This window comes from Pogoniulus pusillus, chromosome 2 (assembly GCF_015220805.1).
Source record: "Pogoniulus pusillus isolate bPogPus1 chromosome 2, bPogPus1.pri, whole genome shotgun sequence".
Taxonomy (NCBI): Eukaryota; Metazoa; Chordata; class Aves; order Piciformes; family Lybiidae; genus Pogoniulus; species Pogoniulus pusillus.
The window spans coordinates 12,752,885-12,779,501 of record NC_087265.1 but is presented as its reverse complement, the minus strand read 5'-3'; the positions used below and the strand labels follow the sequence as shown (position 1 = coordinate 12,779,501).

Genomic DNA, 26,617 nt, shown 5'->3' with positions numbered 1-26,617 from the left:
AGTTATAATGTGGGAATGTCACGAAAATGAGCAAGTGGCATGAGGTCCAAATCACCTCAAATCGTGGTGTTGCTGAGAAGCTCTCCCCCTTTTTTAAAAAATTAAATTTATTCACAATTATGTATATCTAAATCAGGAGGGAAAACCTGTACAGAAGAATGCAGGACTGAGAATGTTATATTTTATTTGTTTCTACTTAATAGCTTGACATGGTTTAACCCACTAACAATTATCACAGCATTAACTGAAAGCTATTTCACACCACCACAAAGGTAATTAGCAGGCTACTTAGAGAGTGCAGAGTAGCAACAATTCAAACCATATACTGGAAATAGAAAAATACAGTTTTGTATCTCAAACCTGACGTAGTTGTTGTATTTAGGCTTAAACAATGAAAGGCACAGAACTAGGACCTTCTTATTCAGACAGACACCATCACCGTTAGGCTCCAATTGCTCCAGTGAAGCTCCGTGCATGCAGCACTTGTGCAGGGTTAAAAATACCCTACACATACCACATACCCTCTCACACATTACCCATACTATTCCATGTTTAAAATTCAAACCACTAAATGCTATTTCTAACCTGAAAATAAGCAGAAGATCATAGCCTGATCGCAGCTGATACTATAACTGCTGCATCTAAATCTTCCAGCACGTGAGTTACCTGATGCTATCCATAAGGACAGTAAGAGACAACTGTTTGATCAAATAAAAGCTAGTAGTGCATCTACTGGCTTTGGTGGTCCAACTGAAGAGAGAAAAAAAAATAACCGATAAAATAAAATAGACATTTTGATAAGTGTAGTAAGTATTGATGCTATGTATAAGAAGAATATATTGTCTGATGAAAAAAAAACATTTCTTAGGTGACTGAGATACACAAAGATTTAACACAGTTGAACAAATAACTTCTTTCTTCTTAGTGCTTGAATTACCTGCTGGAACTTCTGTTATTATTTAAGACCTGACAGATAATAAATTTCTTTATTCGATTCCTTTTGCTTTCAATTCTGAACGAACTCGCTGCAGATAATCAGGATCAGGGTAACCAAAACTAGGAGAACAAGAAAAGAATTGTTAGGGCTTCTTTTGCAATGAAGCACGTTGGCAGTTCTACAGAACTTTCTCATCAAAATCTCTTCAAACACTTCGCAAATGTTATGCACTTACTTATTCTACACAGAAATGAGACTTTACCTTGCTGGGCAGGGAGGTGGTATAGCTGGGGTAAAGGTAAAAACTTAAGAAAAAAAGCTGATGAATTTGGTTGTTTCTAACAGTTACCAAGAACCTGATTACAAAGCTGTCTGCAGTCTCACTTGAAAATGGTAGGGCACTTGGACATGCAAGTTTCTGAAAATCAGGCCTGAAGTCTATCCAAGCAAGCACTCAAAACACAAATATGATGACACCTCTGGATTCTAAGTAGCTTACCACTAAAGTACGTGTGAAGCAAGTCATAACCAAGAAGAGTATTAGGGCAGGGAGGGGTGAGGTATCTTTCAAAAAGCATTTCTATGATCCTAGCTCAGGAAGGAGGATCTAGACACTAATCTTCAGAGCTTCCAAGAAGAAACCTGCCACTGAGAGGCTGCAACAAGCTTCTGGAACTCTTGCCTATGAAGATTTTTTTCAGGACCCAGTTTATTGATACAATCTGTGGTTAATCAAATCTTTAAGAACAATCAATTGTATGTGTATTAAAAGGTGGAATGTAGTGGTCCTGACATTCAGAGCTATGCTGTGTACATCCTGTGGCCACACAATGCATTCAGCCAGCTCACTCCAAGAGGGGTTATGCGGGCAGCTCCCACTCATACCAGTGACTGTGCCAGCTGCACGTTCTTGCCTTTATCTAGAAGTGCAGCAAGTCATGAAGAAATGCTAAATAGAGCTGTCTTTTATTAAGAAAATCCTACTAATAGGTTGAATACCCAAAATGGGGTAACTCTGTGGATGGGGTTAACGTTGCCCTTTCATTAGAGACCCACTGAATGCTGTGCAGCTTGAGGTGCCTAGCATTTAAAAGGCCAGACAAGCCACACAATCTCTTTCTTCTTGCTCTTAGCTCTAATAGGTAGAATTTCAAATCACATTTTACAGATTCTGAGTGCCATCTTCACTGAAATCATAATGGTGCAAAACAGCAGGTAACAGGAGGCTGAGATCAGGACTCCAATCTCAGCTGCTATCAAGAACTGGCTATCCTGTCCTGTACTAGCAGTTTCTAATCAGAGCAGCTATTAACTGAGCAGGTGCTTTACATAATTCAGTGGTGAATAAGCAGCCTGAGAAGCAACAGAAGACTACATTCATCCTTGTTCCAACTGCACAAAACTGGTGAAGGTGATTTGAGTCTGAATCCACAGAACATTCCATAACCACTTTGATAGGGACAAAATCCAAAAGCTCTGATATGGAAAATACTCAAGGTAGTCTTCCTGACATCTGAGTAGCAATAGAATTACATAAAGAAAAGTCTGCTTACCCGTTAGGTCCTCCAGACAGACTAGTTTTGTGGTGAATATCATTCCATGTGATGACATTTTGTGCACCAGTAGTACGTGACTGCCCCACTGTGAAAATCAGTTTTTGTTTAAAGGCTCTTTCGAGGAGCTGCAGAATTTCTCTTCCTTCCTCATTGTCAGGTAAATACGCTACTCGTTGAGTTGCAGAATAACGTTTCCCTGGGTTTGGATGGTTGATCTGTTTTACAGAGAAACAAACCCACACTGTATATGACAAACACTCTGAAAGTGTGAAAACCAGACATCCCACCTTTCATAATACTTTTTATCCTCTTTGATTCATAAGGACATAGATGAGGCGGTTTTTCTCATTAGACAACTTCTTTCATGTAATTGTCATTTACATTTTCTTGTTACTACTCAAGCATTGATTGTGAAATCTGCTTCTTCCTTTTTGCTCTCCAAAATACATGCCACCTCACCCCTTTTTAAATGACCCCACTTTCTGCCCCAGTTATGGCTAATGATGTAATATATGCTGATTTCTCACCTGGAAAGTTTACGAGCCAGTACACTATTCATTTTTGTCCAGCAGTGTCAGCAGGTAAGAGAATTCCAGAGAGAATCCTCATTACACCCAAAAAATTTTGTTTACATGGTATCACTCCATGAATTTGAGCTTAGATATTCCCAGTATACAAATTAAAAACAGGTAGCTCTGTCCTGGTGCATCTAAAATGGAGGGCTACCATTTGACTATTTAGTTCCTACTATACTACTTAATCACACTCAACAGTATTGAATTAAGTACTTGCAGATTTGTACAGAACCAAGAACTGCCTCTCCTGGACATAGATTAAAATGTTAGGAAAATGTAATTAATGAATTTTCACATATACTTACAGTTTGAATACCACCACGCATATTGTACGTAATCACAATAGTACCACAATTGGGATAACCAGGGAGAGGTGTTGGCATTGTTACAGTTGTCATAGTTCCCTCTGGCTGATTTCCTTCTATGGGTCCATAGACAGTGTTACACACAGGACAGCTTTTCTTGTACGACATGGCTTGGTCAATGCAACTTTTGCAAAAGGCATGTTTGCACTTGCTCAGTATTTCTTTATTAACAATTTCCTCCATGCAAATTGGACACACATTCTTGTCTTCTTCTGTCTTTGCCTTAGCCTGCCCTTCAGAAGATAGATTATTCTTCTGCCTGCCACTGTACTCTATCTCAGATGCTCCTATACCTCCTTGAGAGCTGTGACTAGAGGACAGTGGTGTCCTCTTTTCGGTTTTTGTTATATCTTCAGTGATAAGACTGTTCATAATGTGCTTTTCAGCAGCATTAAGATGGTCTGGTAAAACACTTAGCATGGATTTGTCTTCCTTTTTGTTAAGTTTTACATGCTGATCTTCTAATTGTTTTCTGTTAAGTGGTGTATTTAATCTTCTCTTCTGATCTTCTGAAAGCCTTGAATTGATGGGTTTTGATCTTAACATTGCAGCAGCACTCTGAAATGTATTGATGAAACTTTCAGTAGCATGTGAAGTCATATCATTAGTTCTGATCCTAGGCCTAAATACTATGAGCATCTTCTGGCCAGATGAACTCTCTTTCGTTTCTATTACTGTATCAAATTTGTCTTCGATGACTTCAATTTCTTTGCTTAGTATTGTTTCTAGCATTTTAAACAGAGAAGAATCTACTTCAATTCCAGTCTTGTATTGGTACAATTCAGATGACATTTTAATATTATTCTCAGCTGGGTTGTTCTCACCAACCCCTGCTAAAAACTTTTTGGCAGCTAAAAGCACACTCTCTGGACCACGGAGCAGTAATTGATTCTCTTCCTCTTTGACAAGAAGATTACTAAATCTAGCATTTAATTGCATTATTTTGTCAGTTATTGTGTAGCTGTTCGCTACTGGAATTTTTTCCTGTTTCAGATTTTGTATACTTGCCTGAAAAATTGTAGTAAAAGTTTCATTAGCTTTTTTCATTGATGAAGGACCTTTGTCAGAAGAGAAATATATTGATGTGATTCCATTGACATCTTCACTTCTGATATACTCTCCAAAATGTTCGCATAGTTTTTCGATGTCCTTTCGGCAAACATGACTGAAGTATTCATAGAGAGCTGATGGAACTCTAAGCACATCCATCTCTTCAATATTCATAGCATTTTCAGCTTTCAAATCATTCTCACTTTCAGAATGTGAAAAATCATGGTTTGGATGATTGCCTGCCAGGATATCCTTGAGGTAGTGATAAGCTTTTTCAATATCTGTAAAATCTCCTGTCAACTTCTCAGAGCCATCAATACTGGGATTTCCTTCTCTTTTTAAATTTGGACATACAATGCAAATTTTCTCCCTTTCCTCTTCAGAGAACATACTGGTGTTCAAAGTTGCAGATACGGTAAGAAATATCTAAAGAGGGGAAAAAAAAAGTTTGTTTCTTCTAAGATTGTCTGCTTGCTGCTTGTATATTTTGAGTAAAGGCCAGACCAAGATAGATACACCTGCACACAGTATTTTTCTATCATGTGTGCTGCCATTCCACACACCTAGGTAAAGCCATCTGCTTCCAAGTCAGCAGCAAAAATTAAATTTGTTACTCTTCAGCAGTGCAGGACCAAAGACAATAGCTTTGCTACTTAGTTTGACACTGTGACCAGTACTTTCTGCTCTGGGTAATAGGGTTAGCATAACTAATGTAATTTTTAAGGCCATGTGGCCATTCTCTGTGCCAGAGTTTATCGCCTATTAGTCCCTTTCTCACTCATGAACAGGTCTCAAAGGTCCCATGCACCAAGTGAGCAAACAGATTTTTTTTTTCAGCCTATGAGACTCAAGGTTCCTGTGCAGGCTGAGACTTGGGGCTGTTCAGTCTGGAGAAGAGAAGGTTCTGGGGACCTAACTTTGATGTTCCAGTACCTGAAAGGGGCCTACAGGAAAGCCAGAGAGGGACTGTTTATGAAGGCATGTAGCACTAGGACAAGGGGCAAAGATTTTAAACTAGAGGAGGATAGATTTAGACTGGAAATTAGGAAGAAGTTCCTTACTATAAGAGTGGTGGAATGCTGGAACAGGTTGCTCAGAGAGGTGTTAGAGGCCACATCCCTCGAGACATACAGGGTCAGGCTTCATGGGGCCTGAAGTAGCTGGGGACATCCAGGTTCAGAGCAGGGAGGATGGACCAGATGACCTCTGAAGGTCCCTTCTGATCCACTGCATCTATGATTCTATGGGCATTAGGCCATACTCCCCTCCCTATCCTAAGTATCCCACCAACCAGCTGGTAATGACGCCCTCACAAAACAAGGAAGCATAGCAGCATGCAGAACACCACCTACAAACTCAAGCAGTTCCAAGTCCTAAGTGGGAACTTGGCCTGCAACTGCTGCTGAAGAGGGAGACCTGTGATCTGGACCTCCACTATATTCTGCTTGTTCCAAGGACTGAGCAAACGACTTCTATTTTTTAATGTGATTTTCAGTCCAGGTGATTAGAAAGTATAAACTAAGCTGTGCTACAAAATTCAGGGCTACACTACTTATAAAAGATAGTGAATCTGATTGTAGCTATCTTGTGCTATTCAGATCATTAATTCTATGCCCTGCTAATCACAAAGTCCTGTTCTTTTAAAAAAAAGCTTTAATTGTAACTACAATATCTGCATGCTGAAATAGTGCTAGAGGTCTGAGTAGCAAGAAGGACTCCAAATCTCATGCAATTCTTCAATGTTTTGCAAGCAGTCCTTGGTGCTTGCCATGGCACAGCTATGGCATACAGTGCTTGACATGGGCCAAGACCACTCTAGAGAACATCTGTGGGTGAACTGTGATCCAGCACTCAAAACTTGCTCCCTGCACTCATAATGCAGCTGACATGTCCTTGCATGAAATACTTAAGTGCCACATAAAGCAATGCAAAGGATGTGTGGAATTACGAGCAGGGCAGGTTTTGAGACTGCTTATTACTGCTTTTTCTGATGTACCTTTTTGGAAATGACTTCTCTCTCTGTATCTTCATGGCCCCTGGCTACCTGCTGCTCCTTCCGAGGTGATGCAGAGCTGGAAGGAACGGAGTGGCTGCGGGAGGCCTGCTCTGTCAATGAGCTCTTGCCCAGGCCCCACTCTGCAGGCTGGATGACTACCTTCAGGCGTCTGCCACTGATTTCCAAGATGTGATCCGTGCGGCATTCCACATTCTTCTTATCTGCGGTAATTTGGGTACAAGCAGACAAGGTCCATAAAGCTACGTGACAAGTTGATGGGTCCAAGTGGTCAGAGAGACCACCTGCCCTTTGCCCGCACTGCCCAGAGGCGCAGATCATGCCCTCAGCGGCCGTTTACTGCCCTCACAGGGCTACAAGGCTTGCGGGCGAAGAGCACCCCGAGGAGCGCCCTCACGCCCTCAGTGCCGCGGGCTAAGTCACCGGCAGAGTCGCTCCAAGCCACACCGACCCGCCCCAGCCCCGCTCTCTCAGCCTCTTACCTTCCTCCTTCTGGAACTGCACCCAGTAGGTGCCGGGGTCGGGGCCCGGCCGCACCTCGCATTCACCGCCGCCCGACCGCTTCCCTGACTGGAAGTAACGCTGGAGCTTCAGCAGCGCCTTCTCGCCAGGCTCGGGCGCGGGGCAGAGCTGCACCAGCAGCTGCGCCGCCGCCATGATGCCAGCCGCGGCTCGCTTTCGCTTTCGCTTCCGCTCCGCGCCCCGGACGCCGCTGCAGATCCCGTCTGTGAGGGAGAAACTGCTGCGGCGCGCAGTGCTGGTTAATGGGGAATATCCAGGTAACGGAGAGTGGCCGGGCTTGGCGCCTGACACCTGCGGGGTGGCCTTCTGCCGGGCAACTCCCTCACAGGCACTGGGGGCCGCGGCTGGGAGCGCCGCTCTGCGACAGACCGGGACAGGCTCTCCGGGATGTAGGCTCCGCACTGCAAACGGGGCTTAGGCACTGGGTGTGGGGCGGGGTAAGTGCCGGTCTCTGGTTTCGAGCCTGGCGAAGAAGTAAAATCTTCTGGTTTCTCGCCTTATGTGGGCCGGCTGGAGCTAGAGGGGGCTGTGAGGTGGGTTGACTGGAGAGGGCTGGGGGATAGGTTGGACTGGATGATCTTGGAGGTCTCTTCCAACCTGGTTGATTCTATGATTCTGTGATTAAACTTCACCCGCGGCGGTCCGGTCACCGCAATTTCATCTCTGAGTAGCTTTTAAAGTAGCGCGAACCTTTATACGCATTTGTAACAAGGCAGTGCTGCCGATTTTGCTGCATCAGAATTGCCCCGGTAGGAGCGCAACCCATCGGGCCGTAAAGTCTGTTTTTCCTCTCTCTTTTTTTCCCCTCCAATAGAGTCCAAGGAGCTGGGGAAGGAAGAACAGTTTAGGTAAGTCACCCATTCAGCAATCTCCAAAGGGTGTTACTATCTGTACGTTGAAAATTGCCACTTACCCCCAGCAAACTGCAGACCATCCGTGGGGGATAGCCAAAAGCAACTCGAAATGTGTGAATTAGACACGGTTCTGGATCAGCGTTGTTAATCGCGACTTCAGCAGAATTCCCCTGCATTTCTCTTTTGAAGCTATGTGCTCCGAAGTGTTTTGATCAATGCGTGTGTGTTTCCTAAGTGTGAAACCTTAAACTCTTTTAACAACCCTAATAGCGTACCCTGGAGGCAAGTTTGATTAAACTCGTACGGTTGCTGTACACCCAACTGCTGCGTGAAACACTGCTGACATCTGCCAAAAGGGGGCTGCATAGTCACAGGGACGGTATAAAACGTGCCCCGTTCTTTACCGTTCTTCTTGTTTTCTAAAAGAAGTGCTTTAAAAAGCCCCAGTGAATTCATCAGTTGCACCCAAAGAAAGAACACGTCCCTGGGTTTTAAGTGCAGGGCAGAGAAGAGCCACAGATTTACAAAGGCCAGTGTAAGATTCCAGTGGCACGGTTAAATGAACATAGGGGCAAGTGCTCTTCAGCCGCTGCTGCTGAGAGAGACACTGACTCTTGAAAGCCCTGGGACGCTCACCTTTGCACCCTGCTTGAGTCTGATGGAACGTATGCCTTCAGCTGTCTGAGCAGGACAAGATCAGAGGGGGTCAAGTGGTGTTTTCTGCTCCTACATGCATTGTGAAGGCATGGTTATGATGTGGCTTTTCACATTTGCCTTCTCAGAGTTTTAGTGGCAAATGCAGCACAGCATCATGGTGGCACTCCACCCAGTTAACCAAGCCCTGTAACTGCATTTATTTCAAAGGTGGTTCTTCCACACTTTTCTGCTCCTTTTCCCTCCTTGCCATTTATTACCAGCCCATTCAGTTGTGCTGCTGCATCAGTCTTTGAGGTGGGTAGGTAAATCCAGTGAAGTTCTGTGATGCTGGTTGTGGGATTTTTTGGTTTGTTTTGAATTTAGATTCTATCATTGATTTAGTTAAGAATATGTCCCTGACAATGGCTGTGTCAGCTTAATGGTGGGAAGAATAAACATTAGGAAAAAGAAACAAGAACAAGTAGCAGGAGACGCAGCTTAACCAAGCTTCCTCTTCGGAAACTAAGGCAAACCGGTTCAGTGACACTGTTGTCATCTTCTAGTGCCTTTCTTGGCTTAGCTGGGGTTCCTAAGTCTATGAAAAGGGAAAGGAGAAGCTCAGACTGTGCCAAAAATATTATCACAGTATCACAGTATCATCAGGGTTGGAAGAGACCTCACAGATCATCAAGTCCAACCCTTTACCACAGAGCTCAAGGCTAGACCATGGCACCAAGTGCCACGTCCAATCTTGCCTTGAACAGCCCCAGGGACGGCGACTCCACCACTTCCCTGGGCAGCCCATTCCAGTGTCCAATGACTCTCTCAGTGAAGAACTTTCTCCTCACCTCAAGCCTAAATTTCCCCTGGCGCAGCCTGAGGCTGTGTCCTCTCGTTCTGGCGCTGGCCACCTGAGAGAAGAGAGCAACCTCCTCCTGGCCACAACCACCCCTCAGGTAGTTGTAGACAGCAATAAAGTCACCCCTGAGCCTCCTCTTCTCCAGGCTGAACAATCCCAGCTCCCTCAGCCTCTCCTCGTAGGGCCTGTGCTCAAGGTCTCTCACCAGCCTCGTCGCCCTTCTCTGGACACGCTCAAGCATCTCGATGTCCCTCCTAAACTGGGGGGCCCAGAACTGAACACAGTACTCAAGGTGTGGTCTAACCAGTGCAGAGTACAGAGGCAGAATGACCTCCCTGCTCCTGCTGACCACACCATTCCTGATGCAGGCCAGGATGCCACTGGCTGTCTTGGCCACCTGGGCACACTGCTGGCTCATGTTCAGGCGGGTATCAATCAGCACCCCCAGATCCCTCTCTGTCTGGCTGCTCTCCAGCCACTCCAACCCCAGCCTGTATCTCTGCATGGGGTTGTTGTGGCCAAAGTGCAGCACCCTGCACTTGGAGCTATTGAATGCCATCCCCTTGGACTCTGCCCATCTGTCCAGGCGGTCAAGGTCCCGCTGCAGAGCCCATCTGCCCTCCAACCCAGCCACATCTGCCCCCAGCTGGTGTCATCTGCAAACTTGCTGATGACTGACTCCATGCCCTCATCCAGATCATCTATGAAGATGTTAAAGAGGATGGGGCCCAGCACAGATCCCTGAGGGACACCACTAGTGACAGCCGCCAGCTGGATGTGGCACCATTCACCACCACTCTCTGGGTCCAGCCCTCCAGCCAGTTCCTAACCCAGCACAGAGTGTTGCCATCCAAGCCATGGGCTGACAGCTTAGCCAGCAGTTTGCTGTGGGGGACAGTGTCAAAGGCCTTGCTGAAGTCCAGATAGACCACATCCACAGGCCTCCCCACATCCACCAAGCGGGTCACCTGATCATAGAAGGAGATCAGGTTGGAGAGGCAGGATCTGCCCTTCCTAAACCCATGCTGGCTGGACCTGAGCTCTTTGCCATCCCTCAGGTACGCTCTTATCACCCCCAAGATAACCTGCTCCATCAGTTTCCCTGGCACTGAGGTCAGGCTGACAGGTCTGTAGTTCCCAGGTTCCTCCATCCGACCCTTCTTGTGGATGGGGACCACGTTGGCCATTTTCCAGTCTCCTGGGACCTCTCCCGTGAGCCAGGACTGCTGGAAAATGATGGAGAGCAGCTTGGCCAGCTCAGCTGCCAGCTCTCTCAGCACCCTGGGATGGATCCCATCTGGTCCCATGGACTTGTGGGTGTCCAGATGGCTCAGCAGGTCCTGAACTAATTCTTCATGAATTTCTAGAGGAACACACCGCTCCCCGACCCCATCCCCCAGTTCAAGAGGCCTAAGTTCTAGCTGGGCCTTAGCCTCTCTAATTTTTTTCCTGCATAATCTGGCTACCTCCTTAAACACATCAGGAGAAGCCTTCCCTTCCTTCCAAAGGTGATATACCCACTTTTTCTCCCCCAATTCCTTCAGGAGCTGTTTACTCATCCAGGCTGGTCGCATTAGTAAGTAATGGATAAACTCAAGAGCTACAAATCACACTTCTATATAAAAAGCATTTCCCTTTATATTATTCTGTATCCTAGGACCAAGCATGGTAATGGATGAGCACAGCTTGATGGTCCCCATCAATAAAGATGCCTATGAAGTTCTTAAGAAAAGAAAGGACTGTCTAAGTGATCTCATTTACAGAAAGTTTGCTTGTACATTGACCTTTGAAAGGGCAGCATGTGCTGTTGAAGTATACAGGAAAAAATTAAAGCAAGGAATTGACATTTGTGTTTGTAAGGATGATCTCACAAGACACAAGGTTGATGCTCTGGTGAATGCAGCCAATGAACGCCTACAACATGGAGGAGGCCTTGCTTTAGCTCTTGTGAATGCTGGAGGGCCAGAAATACAAAGGCAATGCAACCTTCATATTCAAAACTATGGAAGACTCTCCACCGGTGAAATAGCAGTGACAGGTGGAGGGAAGCTTCCTTGTAAGGAAATTATTCACGTAGTGGGTCCGAGGTGGTCTCTTTCTGAGAAGGAAAAATGTTACTATCTACTTCAGGAAGCTATTGTGAATGTTCTGAAGCATGTTAGTGCTCCAGAAAGTACTATAAAGTCAGTGGCTATCCCAGCAGTGAGTTCAGGTATTTTTGGCTTCCCACTCCGTTTGTGCGCTCGAGTGATTGTAATTACAATAAAAGAATTTGTTGAAGCAAGTCCACCAAGCTCTCTCCGGGAAATCCGCCTGGTGAACATTCATGAGCCTACAGTTGCAGAAATGAAGAAGGCCTGTGAAGAGTTTCTGGATGGTAGCAGTTCACTTCAAGAAACTCCTTCAGCTTCACCAAGCCAGCTTCCAACTTTCATCAGACACAGAGGCATTCGCTTGTGCATTGTAAAAGGACTCCTTGAAGAGCAGAAGGTAAGACTGTCCCATAATATGTTGAACATGGAGTTGCCTCCAAGTCTTTGCAGGATTCAATGTCCAGGAGTTCTGGACACATACTGTATTGGTGCACCACATAGTTATCTTCTCAGGCTGATGAAGATTTACAACTAGATTATAGTGGCAAGGAGTTGTTTGGGTTTTTTTCCTAAATTGGTATTAAACATTAGCACATTTAAATGTCTTTTTTTGTATCTATGCTGTTATAATAGGAAGCAGCTGAAGATTGGATGATTAATAATATATCATTAATATTAACATTGACCTTATTATAACATCACAGACATTGACATTTTATCATGCATTGCTTGGGAGTCTCCTCTTGCTTTGTGTCCCCTTTTTTTTCCTATAATGTATGTTCTTTTAGGTACCACTGCTGGAGTCACTCAGCAAACACTGTAACAGCTGAAAATAAGTTGTACAGATGATGTGCACCTTACCCTTAAACAGTGCATCATTTAAATTGGTTCATTTAACATTTTAGCTAGAAAATCTGTTGCAAAATGTACAAGCTTAGCCACGGTAACAGAGCTCTTTGACTAGAAGCTGCATCACAGGAATGGCATTTGCTTTAAGTAAATACTCTATCTTTGAAGAATTCATAGCTTTTATTTTTAAGAAGTACCTTACCTTAATTGAATAGGAAGGAAATTGTTTTGACCTGAGAGAAAATGGTTGCCAAGATTACATTAATTTTATGAACCAATTCTACAGCACTGAAAGGTACCAACATGCCCTCAAAAGGAGGAAAATCTGCTCCAAAATCTTGTTTAAATTGGAACAATTGCTGCTGTTATCAGCCTCCTGTAAACAAGTTTTTCACATTTAACATATTTAATTTGAAATACAGAAGACCAGCTATAGGAATCTCCTGTTTCCACCGGGAACTGGGAAAACTGTACCTTTGCAGTTCCCCTGTGTGCACTGACCCCACTGGTACCCCCCAAGTACCTGCTACTCTAACATGGGAAGCATCTATGTGGGTTGGGACATAGCTATAGTTCTCTGCTCACTGGTAACTGGTGTCAGAACTGCACTTGATGTGGTGCACATGGGTCACTTCCACAGCTGCAGTAGTAATTCTATTCAATGTATTCTGACATGAACAGGTCTTACGCACTCTGTGGGTTCTGTGGCATCTCCTGCCATTAGAAGATGCATACTTCGATATTGCATTGCCATAGTAGAAGGTAGTAAAAGAACCTTCCAGGCAGCTGATGTACTGCAGTTAGGCTCTTTATAGTAGCAAAGCTTTCAAATAGTAAACTTGAAGTATGCTAAAGCTCTGCACTTTCTTCTTCCAGACTGACATTGTTGTTAACTACCTGTCTGTGTGTGGCAAGCCTGACTCTCCTGTTTCAAAAAGACTGCTGGAAAAGGCGGGTTCAGATCTTCAGGACTACCTTAAGAATCATTTTGGACATTCATCATCCTTTGCAGAAATCATAGCAACAAAAGAGCATAATCTGCCCTGTAAGGTGGTACTGCATGTTGTACAGCAGCCTTACAAGCACAGTATGTTACTGCGTGAGGTATGATTAGTTAATGTGGTTTTAATCGAGTTTCACGTTGAGTGATATGAGGACTAAAACACTTGTTTTTCCCACAGGAATTAAGAGATGCAGTGAAAAAATGCTTGTGGTACTTAAAGGACTGGACATATTCCTCGCTTTCTTTTCCAGCAAATGGGAAATGGTTGTCAGTGCTGCCTGCTGCTACAGTGGCAGAGATCATGATGGAAGCAGTTTTAGATTTTGCCATGGAACACCCTGAGAAGAATATGGATGTTCAGTTTGTTTTTTGCCCAGATGACTGTGAAGCCTATGAGGTAACAAATTTGTTAAATACTACTAAGGAAAACCCAATCCTGTAAAAATGAACTCATAGATGACTACAAATTAAGATAATCTGAACTCTGTACTACACAGAATATTTGTGAGCGGGCAGATCCCTTTATGAAAGTGTTTCTCTCATTAACAGGTATTATTAATCTTTACATGTCTTTATTTTCACTAAATGAAAAATCTTCACCCAGTGGTCTGATAACAAGAGGAGGGAGCTCTGAAATTCTCATGACTGTCAGCAAATTTAAGAGAAAGAGTCTACTCTTAGCTTCTTAGGGAATAAGCTCAGTTGGAAATCTCTTTACTGAGGACATTTCTGTAATGATTTTTTCAAAAAAACATTTTTTGGTATGAAGTTCCTAGGGTAAAGCACTATTGACACTTTACATGATCTAACATGATAGAAGGGTTGTAAACAGAATAATAAATAATAGATAATTTGAACTGCAGTAGGCCATTTTCCATATTTGGCTGATGTGGTTAATACACAACTATTTTAGGTGGCAATCTGTTATCAAAATACAAAGTTTGCTTTTCTTCCCGTTTATCTTCTTCTGTTTTCAGTGAGTGCAAGACTAGGTGAAGGGAGGTTGGAACTAGATGATCTTTGAGGCCCCTTCCAACACAAACCAGTCTGTGATCCTACAGATCCACATTCTGCAAGTCACATGAACTCTAAAGGAAGCTGTATGACAGCTATGTGTTCATCACATAATCCTGATAATCAGGGCAGAGCAGAAACTCTGAAAAAAGAAGGCAAGGCAGTTTGTCAGATGCCAAATTCATTGCCTAGCTTCTCAGACGTTCCATGTGTGATTATGAGGAGGAGCTTTGGGATAAAGGCAAAAGAATAGTCTGGAGTTTAAAATTTAGTAAGGACTCATCATGGATAAACTGTGAGTGATGAAAACCTTCATCCACCGTGGCTCTGTGAGTTCCAGATATGCCACAACCACAGGGAGTTGATAAAGGTGTCATTCAGTGTGTAAGGTGTCTTTCCTTAGGAGACACAGAAGAACAGGAATAAATTTGATATTGTGCCCAGTGAAATTTTCTAAAAGCTAACCAATGTCAGCTGTTAACTATTTCGGATTTGGGGGGGAGGGAGCAATGTAACTACAGCTGTAAACCGCTTATCTAACAGTTTTTAAGAGAAAAATTGTACATTCAACAACAGAGGCTGCAGAGTGCTCCTAAACTTTTCTCTTTCAAGGTTTTCCAGGAAAAAATGGATTCAACAGCAAAGAAACTGGAAAAAGAGCAATATTACAACAGAAGTGATCATTTCAGTAAGTAATGAACAGAAAGGGCATTTCAAGTAAATGAGCATTCTCATATTGCTTTTAGAAAGGAGCATTTCATGTGTCTTAGAGAAAGGGAGTGGCAAAAATGTGTTAACACTTTGCATTTTTACATGAATAGGAATGGAATTGGGCAGTCCTTTATAGGAATTTCAAATGTTATATTGTTAGTTCCTAACTTGGGAGTCATTTAGTGGAAGACAAATAAAGTCTGCTGTGTAGGGTGATGGGTTTTTTTTCCTGGAACTTTATCTCCTACTATCTAATCTCTTGTTTTGTCTAAGTATACCAGAATAGTGGTGTATTTCTTCTACTGTACCTTGTGGATTACATATAGGAGTTTATGACAGCACTTGGAAGGTTTTCACTCTTTCAGAGTGTTTTTATGAAAACAAATCTTTTTGTTCCAGGTACCACATCAGGCAGTCAGGGTGCAATAGTGATTGCAAATAATAAACTGGCTCTTGAACTTAAAGGGAACACACAAACAGCATTGGAAGCAGCGGAGTTGTGGATCCAAAGCATGGTACAAATTTGTGAAAGTCACTGTGCTGTTATTGAAAACAACTACATTTTTACCCTTGGTAGACAAGAGTTTGCAGAACTGTCTCAAAAGCAGCACATGAGTGTATGTGTATCAGAAGAGGTGAGAGGTGGAAAAGCAAGACTGAAATTTCAAGGCCCTCCTGACGCTGTTATTGATGCAGTGCTTGCAACTGAAAAATTACTACTTCGTATGCAAGAGAAGAGCACAGCCAAGCAAGAGGAACTGCTGCACTTAGTGGGTATGTAAAGTAAATAAGTGACTAAGGTCAAGTATGAAGCAGCATCTGTCAGTGTTATGGCTGAGACAAGCAAGAGGAACTGCTGCACTTAGGGGGTATGTAAAGTAAATAAGTGACTAAGGTCAAGTATGAAGCAGCATCTGTCAGTGTTATGGCTGAGAGCAGAGAGAGATGCATTAATTCACACACCTACTGAGCACTGCTTTAATTACCAATATTACTGTACTTTTACCATGAGCCCCTGAACGATCATTTGTTAGCCCTGGCTACTCACTTGGCAGTACTCCCAGTGGGGCACAGTTTATGCAGGGCTGGCTGATATCTTAAAGTGAGCTGCAACAATGGCTTCCTCCAGGACAGCTTCACTGTTCACTGGAGACTTACAAAACTTGCACTCAGTTAACACATACCTTTGCTGAGCTCTTTTGCTAGCTACAGCTGGACCACTGCTGCAGGACCTACCAATGGTTCTGTGGAGTCTTTGACTTTCATTAACAGTTGATAATACTAGTGGCATTACAATGAAGCTACTGAGTGATCCATTTTCCCCTTGTATTTGTGTAGTCCTTTGCTACAGATTCCATTCTATTGAAGTTAGGCTGTGGAGAGATGTAACGGAAAAGATAATTAATTTTTTTCTTTGGTTCCCTCTCTGGTTTCATTACTAACTGTGAAAAATTAATAAATGTTTATATCTCTTTGCATATATATGTCTCTCTCAATATTAGCCTCTGGTATTCCTTCAGAGAATAATTTGTTCTTAACTAAACTACCAAGATAAAGTGTTGCATCCTTCTTCCTTGCCTTTGCTTCAGGTACGTTATGAAAAATCTACTCCTTTCTTTGTATCTAGGCCAATCAGAGGCAGGTCAACTTACAGAAGGACAGCTTCACAAGACAAATACTAAAGGCATCCAGATTTCACTGGTGGAACCACACCTTCAGGAGTTTAAAGACAGGCAGAAACAGTTTGAAAAAGTTGGACTTCGTGTTCTCAAGGTAAAGAGTGTGTAAATGGAAAGAACTAAGTATTTGCTGTGAATTTGAACTAATATGTTTAACATATGCTTGAAAAGATCAATTGAAGTATTTCAATACATTGCTTTTAAGATCAAATCAGCCTAATCCTTAAAACAGATGTAGTCTTTAGTCCTAATATTTTTAATATAATGCAAATAATCAGTCAAAAAATGTGGTTGCATTCTGAGAAGACCCTTTAACTATACGGTATGTCCTGTTTCTTATTTTATGCTTCAGATGTTCCTTCATAGGACACTAGAGAAATACAAGATTGGTCTGTTAGGATGAGGATAGTGTTGCAGGGCACTAATGCAGAGTCTGTTTTCTTCTTATGAGTTTGACACCAAAAGTTAGCAACGGAACTCACCAGCGTTACGATATAAGATTAGTAGCGTGTTGAAGCTGGGATCTTGCTTGAGTATCACTGTTTTACTGAACAGGAGGAGGATGATACTGTGTAACACAAATAAGAGAATTTTGTTAACAGGGATCTGTGTGCCTGGTAGTAACAGTGGGTAACAGGAAACCAGATTGCCAAATTGCCTTTCATATGAAAAAGGTATTTAACATTGAAATAAAAGCAAATACCAGTCAGCTGAAAGGAAATGCTTCGTCATCTGTAGTACTGAAGATTTTGTTGAGTCCCAATGCAAAAGCTACATCAGTATTTACAACACCGCTGCACTGAGGATTGGTTGTAGCTCAGTTAATGACTTTTAAGAGAGCAGAAAGCTGATAGCATTACAGCACTTGCCTGTTTTTAGCTGGGCAGTCACAAGTCTGGCATGAGCAGGTTGATGGAAGAGCCTTTTGCCAGGCCCTGGTACTGACTTTTGCCACAAGACTGTTGGGCCCACTGATGGAGTCAGGTATACCAGTGAGAGCTCTAGCACAGCCAGTCTGCCTGAAGTTTTGGTTGATCTTAGGCTGCACACAGCCCTGCTTTTGAGACACACAAGCAAAAGTAAATGCCTTCTTATTTGTGGACCCTTTTTCCCACAACAGCTGTCAAGCTTTGATCAGTGAGAGCTAAGGTTCTTCATGCTTTACAGGACACTTGCAGTTTTTTACAAGATGAGGCTATCAGCATCCACACAGCTATTTCTCACTTATGGTTAATAATCTGTTGTGTAATCAGGCATATTCCCATGAGTTCAATGAGAGGCATGGGATAGTGACATGATGCTCATGATTCTTTGTCTGTGCATCAGCCGCACACTTCAGATACATTATCTGCTACACAGCCAATGCATATAAGCTATAACAAAGGTTCTTACATTGAAGAACATAGCCTGAACAAGGACACTCATGGATTTCAAGGATATTGGTCTGTTTGCTTACACTACACTATTGTTTATGTTACAGATTGAAAAGATACAGAATCCCCTTTTATCTGCTGCATTCCAACATATGAAAAAAAGACTAGAAGAACAAGGTACCTCCAAGATAGCCCATAAGTTGTACCAGCATGTTCCTGCTCAGTTCTGTAGCTCAGTGTGCCAAACAGGATTTCATAGGATGTACTCTCCACCAACAGGTAATAACATGCTTTGGCATCTTTAATCAAAATGAATAGTGACCAACTACTGAAGACAGACTAAAATCAGAAAAAATGGCATTCCTCAACAAGAATTGTTTCTTACCACATTTTGAGTTACATGAGCTAGTTACTAATTTACAGTTGTAACTGGTTTTCTTTCCTGATACTGTAGAGCTTAGTAAGACTCTGGGAGGATGAGCCTTGATTCTAGTCTAGCCCAGACACTGGTGTCAGAATTGTTAATACACACATAACACCATGTCCAATTCCATTGTGTTGTGTCACCCTTTAAAGTCAGCACCCTTATTTACTTGCTGCAAGCACATTCAGAGGCTTGATGCTTTAACACGCGTTCAAAGGAATCACAGAATACTTGAGGTTGGAAGGCACTCCTGAAGGCGATGTAGCCCCAGCCTCATCTGAGACAGCTCATACTCTGAGCCCATTGCTGTTCAGACTGGAGTACACTTGGGAAGAAAGCTACAGTGTCAGAAATACTCTGTTAGACAGCAAAGTAGATGGATGATTTCAGAAATGGAAACAATAAGTATTTATCACTTCCTCCTGCAGTAGGTGAAAAGTGTGATGTTTGATTTATCAAATGCAGAATTGAGACTTCATGCAATGAACTGTTCTGAAAGCAGAGATTTCTCTTTGTCTACACAATGTGCATGGCACATTATCATACTAGGTAATGAATAGGATTATGGCCTAACTTAATTTGCCATTTTCTACATGATACTGGAGTAGCACGTTTATGCAACACTCATTATAAACTCAAAGGGTGGTTTATTTTTTTAGTTTATATTGTTACAATCTTGCCTTCTTTGGTGCTTATCAATAAGAGTGCCTAGTACATGATGACTGAAGTGTTGATGTACATACACTATACTTGGATGTTTCTCTCACTGGATTAACAGTTACATCTGAATAGTCATCACTAGTGTAGCAGTTAAATTGAGATGGCCATCAGGTGTCACTGCTCATGATTTCAATGGGAGGTCAGTGCTAGCATCAGAGCCCTTTCATGCAGATTCACTTCCAAAGGATGGCAGGCCCTAACCAGTAACAATGTCACACTGGATTCAGATGCAGTCTTAGTACTACCACTCCTCAAAGAACGAATTATTAAAGGCTTTTTTCTTTCTTTTTCCAGAACAAAAATACGGAGCTGGCATCTACTTTAAAAGGAACCCGAAAAGCCTAATTGAGGGTAAAGATATTTTTGAATCTGACCCCAAAATGTATGTGTTTGAGGCTGATGTTTTAACGGGCTTATACACTACAGGCAAGCAGTCTTATATCATGCCACCAGCAGTGGAAGGGGATGCCTCTAAGGTATATGACAGCCTAGTAGATAATGTAAACAATCCTGACACTTTTGTCATTTTCAACAGTATTGGGGCCCTTCCACAATATCTGCTGACTTGTCTCCAAGTGAGGGAGAGTTATAAGGCCTCTGAGCAAACCAGCAGCATGCTAACAATTTATCAGTAATGTTGCAGCTATTGTGAGGACCCCCTCAGAAAAAGTCGAGTAATTAAAATCTAAGAGGATGGTCTACCTATTAACTCACTGTGATCCAAGTGCCTCTATATCCATGAACAAATAAAGGCAGTACCGTAAGGAGAGTAGAAGAAAATTATCTGTGGGTGGGAACAGAAGGGAAAATATCACAAAATATAGTTTAACATTTATGCCTTCAAATGTTCTGAGTGTGTGACTATACAGTCACTGTTTGCCTATGCTGTTATTCTTTCATTACATCTTCTTAATCTGAGATATTGTATATGTTAATGAAACCTAAGAAATCTGGGCTATGCCTTTGATTCTATGATTTTTACTTAAATGGGTGAATGTATTAGGGGAAAACCATGTCCCACTAAGGGACATGTTATTAAATACACAGTTATGACAAATGTGAATTCTAGCAGTAATTGCTGTTGTACCTTTTATTAGTTAAGTATTTACAATGTTTGTAATATCTTGTATTCAAAATAAATAATGAATTTTACATATTTGCTAACCTGTTATTTTTTATATAGTCTTAACAACATGACTTAAACTGTATTTGAGCTTCAGGCTTCTCAGTGGTGTTCAGTCTCTTTGGGAGGCTACAAAATAACAGAGAAATGGTTCAAGCTATAGGGCAAAATTGCTCTGCAATTAATCTACTTTTCTTCTGTCTTTTAAAGCTGTCTTACAGTTCCCACCTTGTAGCTAGGTATCCCCACATTGCTTCTCTAGTGACCTGGATGCAGTAAATGTAAAAGCCTAAGAGCTGTCACTTGCAGCTTTCTGTACTAAAGCCTCAAACTGCCTGACGTGGGCAGGGTTTAAAACATATCTACTGGATTTGTCCAATCTGAAGCATTTAAACTGACCAGTGATGGCCCTAAACAGTGCTGCAATACAGAATTAAAGGCTCAGGTCTGCTTCTAGACTGAAAAGTCAACCATGCCTAAAGCTGTAATTATCTGAGGAGAAGAGTTTGTGTAAAACTAGCAAAAACATTTGTAAGGAAAGCATTCCGTCCACATGTAAAAACACTGTGCTAATGGAGGGCAGTCTGAACCCTGAAACACAGCTGAAAGTAGTGTTCAATGTAACTTCTCAAAACAATTCATGAATTAATTCCCAGCACATTGGTCTGCACCTGCAGCTCCCACGGCAGCAGTCATAGTGCTAGGAACTACTCACAAACTCAAATGAAATTAAGTTATAGAAGTCTATCTCTGTGAGCCCTGGTCTCATAGAAATCCCAAGGATGCTTTTGGAACTCTGAAAACAGAATTAGTCTATTTCTATTTCAACTTTTGCATTTAAGCAGACAGTTATTTTCCTTTATTACTGCCCTGTTTTTCCTGTTTCTTAACACATTACTGCCAAGGAAACACACAGCTGTAGATTTAGGGTTTAATCAGAGAGCACTGAGCAAGAAAAAGCTCTTATTTCATCTTGTTTCAAGAATGCTCATTTTTTAAAAGGAGTGTCATGGCAGGTTTTTTCTTTCCTGTTTTCTTTTGAAAAGCCTCAATAGAGAGTTTCTGACTTACTGCAACAATATCTGACGAGTATCAGTTTGCAGAAAACCATAAGGAATTTTTTTTTGGCACAGCATAGCATCTTTTCTCCTATTCAGAACAAAGAACAGTTTCCATAGCAAAGTATTACTTTAATACTATCACACAAGTACTGGTATCAGTACTCCATTAGTAACCATTCAGTTAACTGCATCTGATAAGCCTTGATAGTGGGTTTAATAGGAAAAAAGTGATTACTGAGGAAGCTTCTAACAGCTTACTTGAATACCCAGAACATGCTTTCTCCTTCCTCCACATACACACCCACAGTTTACAAGGATTCAGTTTTAGTATTTATGTTCCACTTTATTAGAGCAAGATTTTTTCCTAGTATATGATTTCTACTTAGGTTCAAGGTTCTCTTCGCTTAGTAGTATAATATATATTACATATATATATATATATAGTTTTTTAAAAACTGGTAATACAAGAGGTTGTATGTAATAATTTTCTTCTGGTCCTCAAAAAGAATTATTTCATATACAGAAACTAGAAAATAAACCCAGCACAAACTAGATGTACCAAGTAGTACATATGAAAATAATTACCACAGTAATTGAAAATTCCTGATTTTAGTCCTACAATAATCAGTTAACTAGAGGCTACTCCACAGCCTCTGGGATTTCTCTGTCATCCACAATAAGGGTATGAATAATTCCTTCCTTTCGTTTTCCACTGCTGACAGCCTTAATGTAACAACTGTGATCACCAACACTGAAATGAGTTTCAGTCCCATCTTCTACGAATTCACCCTGGGAGAAAGGAGACAAGAAACAAAACAGATGCATGCTATTTCAGTAAAATAAAGGCTTGAGTGCATCATACTGCTTCCAAGGTCAAGACCACTTGTATTTCCCATTACTAGAATAGAAGTATTGAGTGGTGCCTTCTACAACAGGATGGAGAAATTCTTGAATTCAACAGCTGTGTGTTTTGGATAAACAGTTCTTTCTGCAGTTCAATTACTTCCAGTAGTTGATTCTGCCATGCATGACTGGTTTTATGTCATCATCTTTGGGAGAGTAGAAAAATCTGGGTGCTGTTGTAATGCAAGCACACTTTGACAACTAAGCCTGTACTCCTAGCTTGCAATAGCTCCTGCTGCATTTATTATAGAAGAGGCTAAGAACCATTAAGAGTGTAAGTTTCAGTTCACTGAGAAAGAATGTTTCTTCCACTGGCTAAAAAAACCAAAACATTTGGTGAATCTTTTAACCCTGTTCTGAAGTACAGAAAAACTTGGATTTTACAACCTGTAGTTCTCCAGTAGATACTTGTGGCAGTGGTGATCACCATGACAACCCTCTGGTGAGAAAGCACATCCATCAAGGATGGGGAAACCTACAGTAACATAACATCGCCCACACAGCCCAGCAGATTGAGAGGTAATTCTGCCACTTTGCTCCACTCTAGTAGGACCTCACATGGAATACTGCCTCCAGCCTTGGAACCCTCATCACAGGAAGGACATGGACCTGATGAAGCGGGTCCAGAGGAGGGCCACAGAAATTATCAGGGGTCTGGAACACCTGTCCTACAAGGTCAGGCTGAGGGAGCTGGAGTTGTTCAGCCTGAAGAGGGCCCTGAGGAGACCTAAAAGCAGCCTTGTAGTACCTGAGTGGGGCTACAAGAAGGCTGGAGAGGGACTGTTTACAAGGGCCTGTAGTGATAGGACAAGGCAACAATGGTTTTACATTGGAGAAGGGCAGATTTAGATTGGATTTTAGGAAGAAGTTCTTTACCATAAGGGTGGTGGAACACTGGAATGGGTTGCTCAGGGAGGTAGAAGCCCCATCCCTGGAGATACAGAGGGTCAGGCTTGACAAGGCTCTGAGCAACCTGATCTAGTGGAGGATGTCACTGCTTATGGCAGAGGCGTTGGACTGGGGGTCCCTTCCAACCCAAACCATTCTATGATAGCACACATACTGAAAGCCATCAAAACATAAAAAGACAAACAGATCAAGCCTTTTAGCTGTCAACCTTTAAACATTAACACAGGTGTGACAGAAAAAGATTTGTTCCAATGCTGTAAGCATTAGTGACCATCTCTATTTGGGAAAAAAAATTGAGCTGTAACAGACCACATGTTCAACTTTCAATCACCATTAACATGAGCAGTGTGGATGAGGTGTCTATACTCCGCATCAAACTCAAGTCCCTCCCACTCCCCAAAACCCTGGACAACAACGGAGGTTTGTTTTGTTTGTCAAAGAACAGTAAACAAAAGCATCATTCGTCCTTAAACAGATCTTTGGCATCATAAATTAAATACTCTCAGTAAAATACAATGAAGGACAGGCTAAGATTGTAATGTCTGTCTAGGCCTGCACTCATATGCTGTGGTGAAGCCAGGTAACATGCCCCTCTCTAGCGTGGTTTGCTAAGCTTTGGTTAACTGGCCATAAGCTGGGAAAAGCCTCTGGAAATGATCACATACCGCTGTTTCCATTTTCTGACCATTGCACCACACATCCATAGTGTCCTTTTCTGCAAAGCAAAAAGAAAACAAAAAGAATGATATACTCATAGAATCATAGAATCAACCAGGTTGGAAGAGACCTCCAAGATCATCCACTCCAAACTACCGCCCAGCCCCATCCAGTCAACCAGACCATGGCATCAAGTGCCCCATCCAGGCTCCTCTCGAACACCTCCAGGAGCAGTGACTCCACCACCTCCCTTGGCAGCCCATTCCAACAGCAAATCACGGTTTAATAGCCATGGTGGTGCTAGGTCAACAGTTAGACTTGATGATCTTAGAGGGCTTTTCCGATCAACACAGTTCATAGAATCATAGAATCAACCAGGTTGGAAGAGACCTCCACGATCATGCAGTCCAACAACAACCCAGTGCCAGGCTCCCTGCAGCTGTTGACTACAACTACCTGAAAGGACAATATAGAGAGGCAGATGCTGGTCTCACAGGTAATTAGTGATGGAACAAGAGGGAATGGCTTCAGGCTGCTTCAGGGCAGGTTTAGGCTAGACATCACTTAATTTTTTTTCACTGAAAGAGTGGTCAAGCATTGGAAGAGGCTGCCCAAGGAGGTGGTTGAGTCACCATTCCTGGACACATTTAAAGGGCGTTTAGGTGTGATGCTTAGCAGTATGGCTTAGTAGTGGATATTCTTCTCCTATTAAAGACAAGACTATCTGGGAATTTTAAAAGTTTACTGTAGAACGTTGCTTTCAATTTCCCAAAGTTCCTAATTAGCCAAAGTGCCTGGGCTACAGGGTTTGTTCCTATACTAGAGAGAAGGGAGGATCTGTCATCAACAAGCAAATAACTTTTGAACACAGCTTTGTACCACTCATTAACCCCAGCTGTTAACACTGAGCATCAGAGATATTCTGACATTCTTAAACTAACAAACTTGAAGATAGAAAAAAAAAAAGTAATTTTTGCTAATTATTTGAGTGCTGTTTATTCAACAAAGTTCCAAGTCAGTTTAATTCAAAAGCAGCATTATTTAACATCCAGCAAACTACCCCTTTCTTAAAAATCTTGAAAACCCAAGTACCATTTTTAGTATCAATCACTTTTTTTCATTTGAAACAGAATATTCTTTCACTTCTCCCAGCACATCCTGCTTATATTACTTTGCTCCAGAATTCACATTACTGACACTGTTATCCACGGGACACCGGTAGAAAGTTGCACACTGCTTGCTTGCCTTTTAAGTAAGCCTAAGGAGAATAAAAGTCTATGTAAGGATAATAAAAGTCTATGAGAACACAAATCTGTTTCTGACATTAGAACTGCTTTCTTCTCCATCCCATTTCATCTTGGGGTAGTTCATTCTGTCCCGAGGCTTAAGAAGAACTCATCTCCAGGTCTAGTCACACAGCAATACCTAAGTGTAAGCTTTCCTACTAGATTCCACAGAAAAAATCTTCAGGGGATCCCTTCCTTCCATTTGTTTGTGATATATTTGGGAAAGAGAGGTATAAGAGAAAAAGTGTACTGCTTTACTATTAACAAAGTGAAAAAACATCACCTGAAGCTTTTAATTACATTAGTAGTTAAGAAGTGATGCAAAAAACCCTGTTCTGATTAATCTATCAAAAAAATAGAATGATACTGTTACACTTCTTCAGTTAAAGACTCCTTGATTTTGGCTTATGATTTATGGAAGTAAAGCCTGCTTACCTGGTTAACAAACTTAAATGCATGGCAGGTTTGATCACAACACAAACACTTCTATGTGGTTCTGCTGGAGAACTGTCTTGCTAGGGCATCTCTCTGGGTACAGAAGCCACAACTTTCCATCGTGGTTTTTTTTTGTTCCCTCCTTTTCTTTAAATCTAGCCCATGCTGCTGCAGAACCAAACACATTGGCAGGCCCATCGGTGTGGCAAGATCATTAGCACTTAATTAAAACTTTCAGACCACCCAGGAATTTACACTGTAAGGGTGCTTACCACTGAGCTGTACTTTCTCTTGATTACCAGTTATTAAATGCATACAAGTTTATTCAAAGGCCACAGCATGAGGTCACTCAGTGTTTACTTACCTAGAACAACTCTATAGTCTGTACCGCCCAAGCTCAGTATCCAAGTATTGGTTGTTTTTGACCTGTTCTCCATATGCTTCTTGAGGCTCTTTCCATTGATCTCCAAAGTATATTCATATGCAAAGCCACTGACTGCATCAATGTTAATAGCAGCTCTCGTTTTGGCTGCTCCAACAGTGAACGTTTCCTTACCCACTAATTTAAACATCCATTCTTTTCTTATCTCTTCCTGTAGAATAAACAAAGACAATGGGCATTAACAGATAAACCTGTAATAGTAAAAAAAGAGAACTAGAACAAGGGGGGTTACCAAAAAAAAAAACAGGAAAAGACTTCTTACAAGGGCTTGTTGTGATAGGACATGGGAATGGATTCAAACTTGAGGAAGGCAGATTTGGAATGGAGAACAAGAAATTATTTACAGTCAGGGTGGTGAGATGTGGTAACAGGTTGTCCAGGGATGCTGAGGATGTCCCCTCTCCCTGGAGGTGGTTGGATGAGGCCTTGAGAAACCCGGTCCAGTGGAAAGGGTCACTAAGAATGGCATGGGGGCTGGAACTAGATGAACTTTAGGGCTCCTTTCAACCCAACCCATTCCATTAATCTATGAATTCTGTGATTCTGTCAATCTGTGAACTCAGAAAA

General features: G+C 42.1%; 3 protein-coding genes across 7 annotated transcripts in view; 1 reads left to right on the top strand and 2 right to left on the bottom strand.

The window, feature by feature from the left end:
* Positions 1-167: 167 nt before the first annotated feature.
* On the bottom strand, positions 168-7,559 carry DTX3L (deltex E3 ubiquitin ligase 3L). The gene is made up of 5 exons (XM_064156571.1): positions 6,980-7,559; positions 6,480-6,700; positions 3,374-4,909; positions 2,491-2,708; positions 168-1,056 (listed from the first exon to the last, which is right to left on the bottom strand). The coding sequence occupies exons 1-5, from the start codon at positions 7,152-7,154 to the stop codon at positions 987-989; spliced, it is 2,220 nt and encodes a 739-aa protein (XP_064012641.1). The 5' UTR covers positions 7,155-7,559; the 3' UTR covers positions 168-986.
* On the top strand, positions 7,187-20,386 carry PARP9 (poly(ADP-ribose) polymerase family member 9). Of its 2 annotated transcripts, none has more exons than XM_064156534.1 (10): positions 7,187-7,276; positions 7,834-7,867; positions 11,026-11,858; positions 13,187-13,414; positions 13,492-13,710; positions 14,940-15,015; positions 15,438-15,812; positions 16,666-16,811; positions 18,198-18,369; positions 19,529-20,386. In XM_064156534.1, the coding sequence occupies exons 1-10, from the start codon at positions 7,262-7,264 to the stop codon at positions 19,867-19,869; spliced, it is 2,439 nt and encodes an 812-aa protein (XP_064012604.1). In that variant the 5' UTR covers positions 7,187-7,261; the 3' UTR covers positions 19,870-20,386. The 2 variants fall into 2 exon arrangements, with proteins under 2 accessions (XP_064012604.1, XP_064012613.1); XM_064156543.1 differs by lacking the exon at positions 7,187-7,276 and adding an exon at positions 7,402-7,456.
* The window catches only part of FAIM (Fas apoptotic inhibitory molecule), a 10,765-nt gene continuing 4,457 nt past the window's right edge, over positions 20,310-26,617 (bottom strand). For 3 of the 4 annotated variants that reach the window (XM_064156598.1, XM_064156591.1, XM_064156583.1), the window contains 3 exons: positions 25,973-26,201; positions 23,896-23,945; positions 20,310-22,207 (listed from right to left, as the gene is read on the bottom strand). In XM_064156598.1, the coding sequence (XP_064012668.1) occupies positions 22,058-22,207; positions 23,896-23,945; positions 25,973-26,201 (429 nt within the window). In that variant the 3' untranslated portion in view covers positions 20,310-22,057. The remainder of the gene's footprint in view (positions 22,208-23,895; positions 23,946-25,972; positions 26,202-26,617) is intronic. The other variant, XR_010305218.1, reaches the window with a different exon arrangement.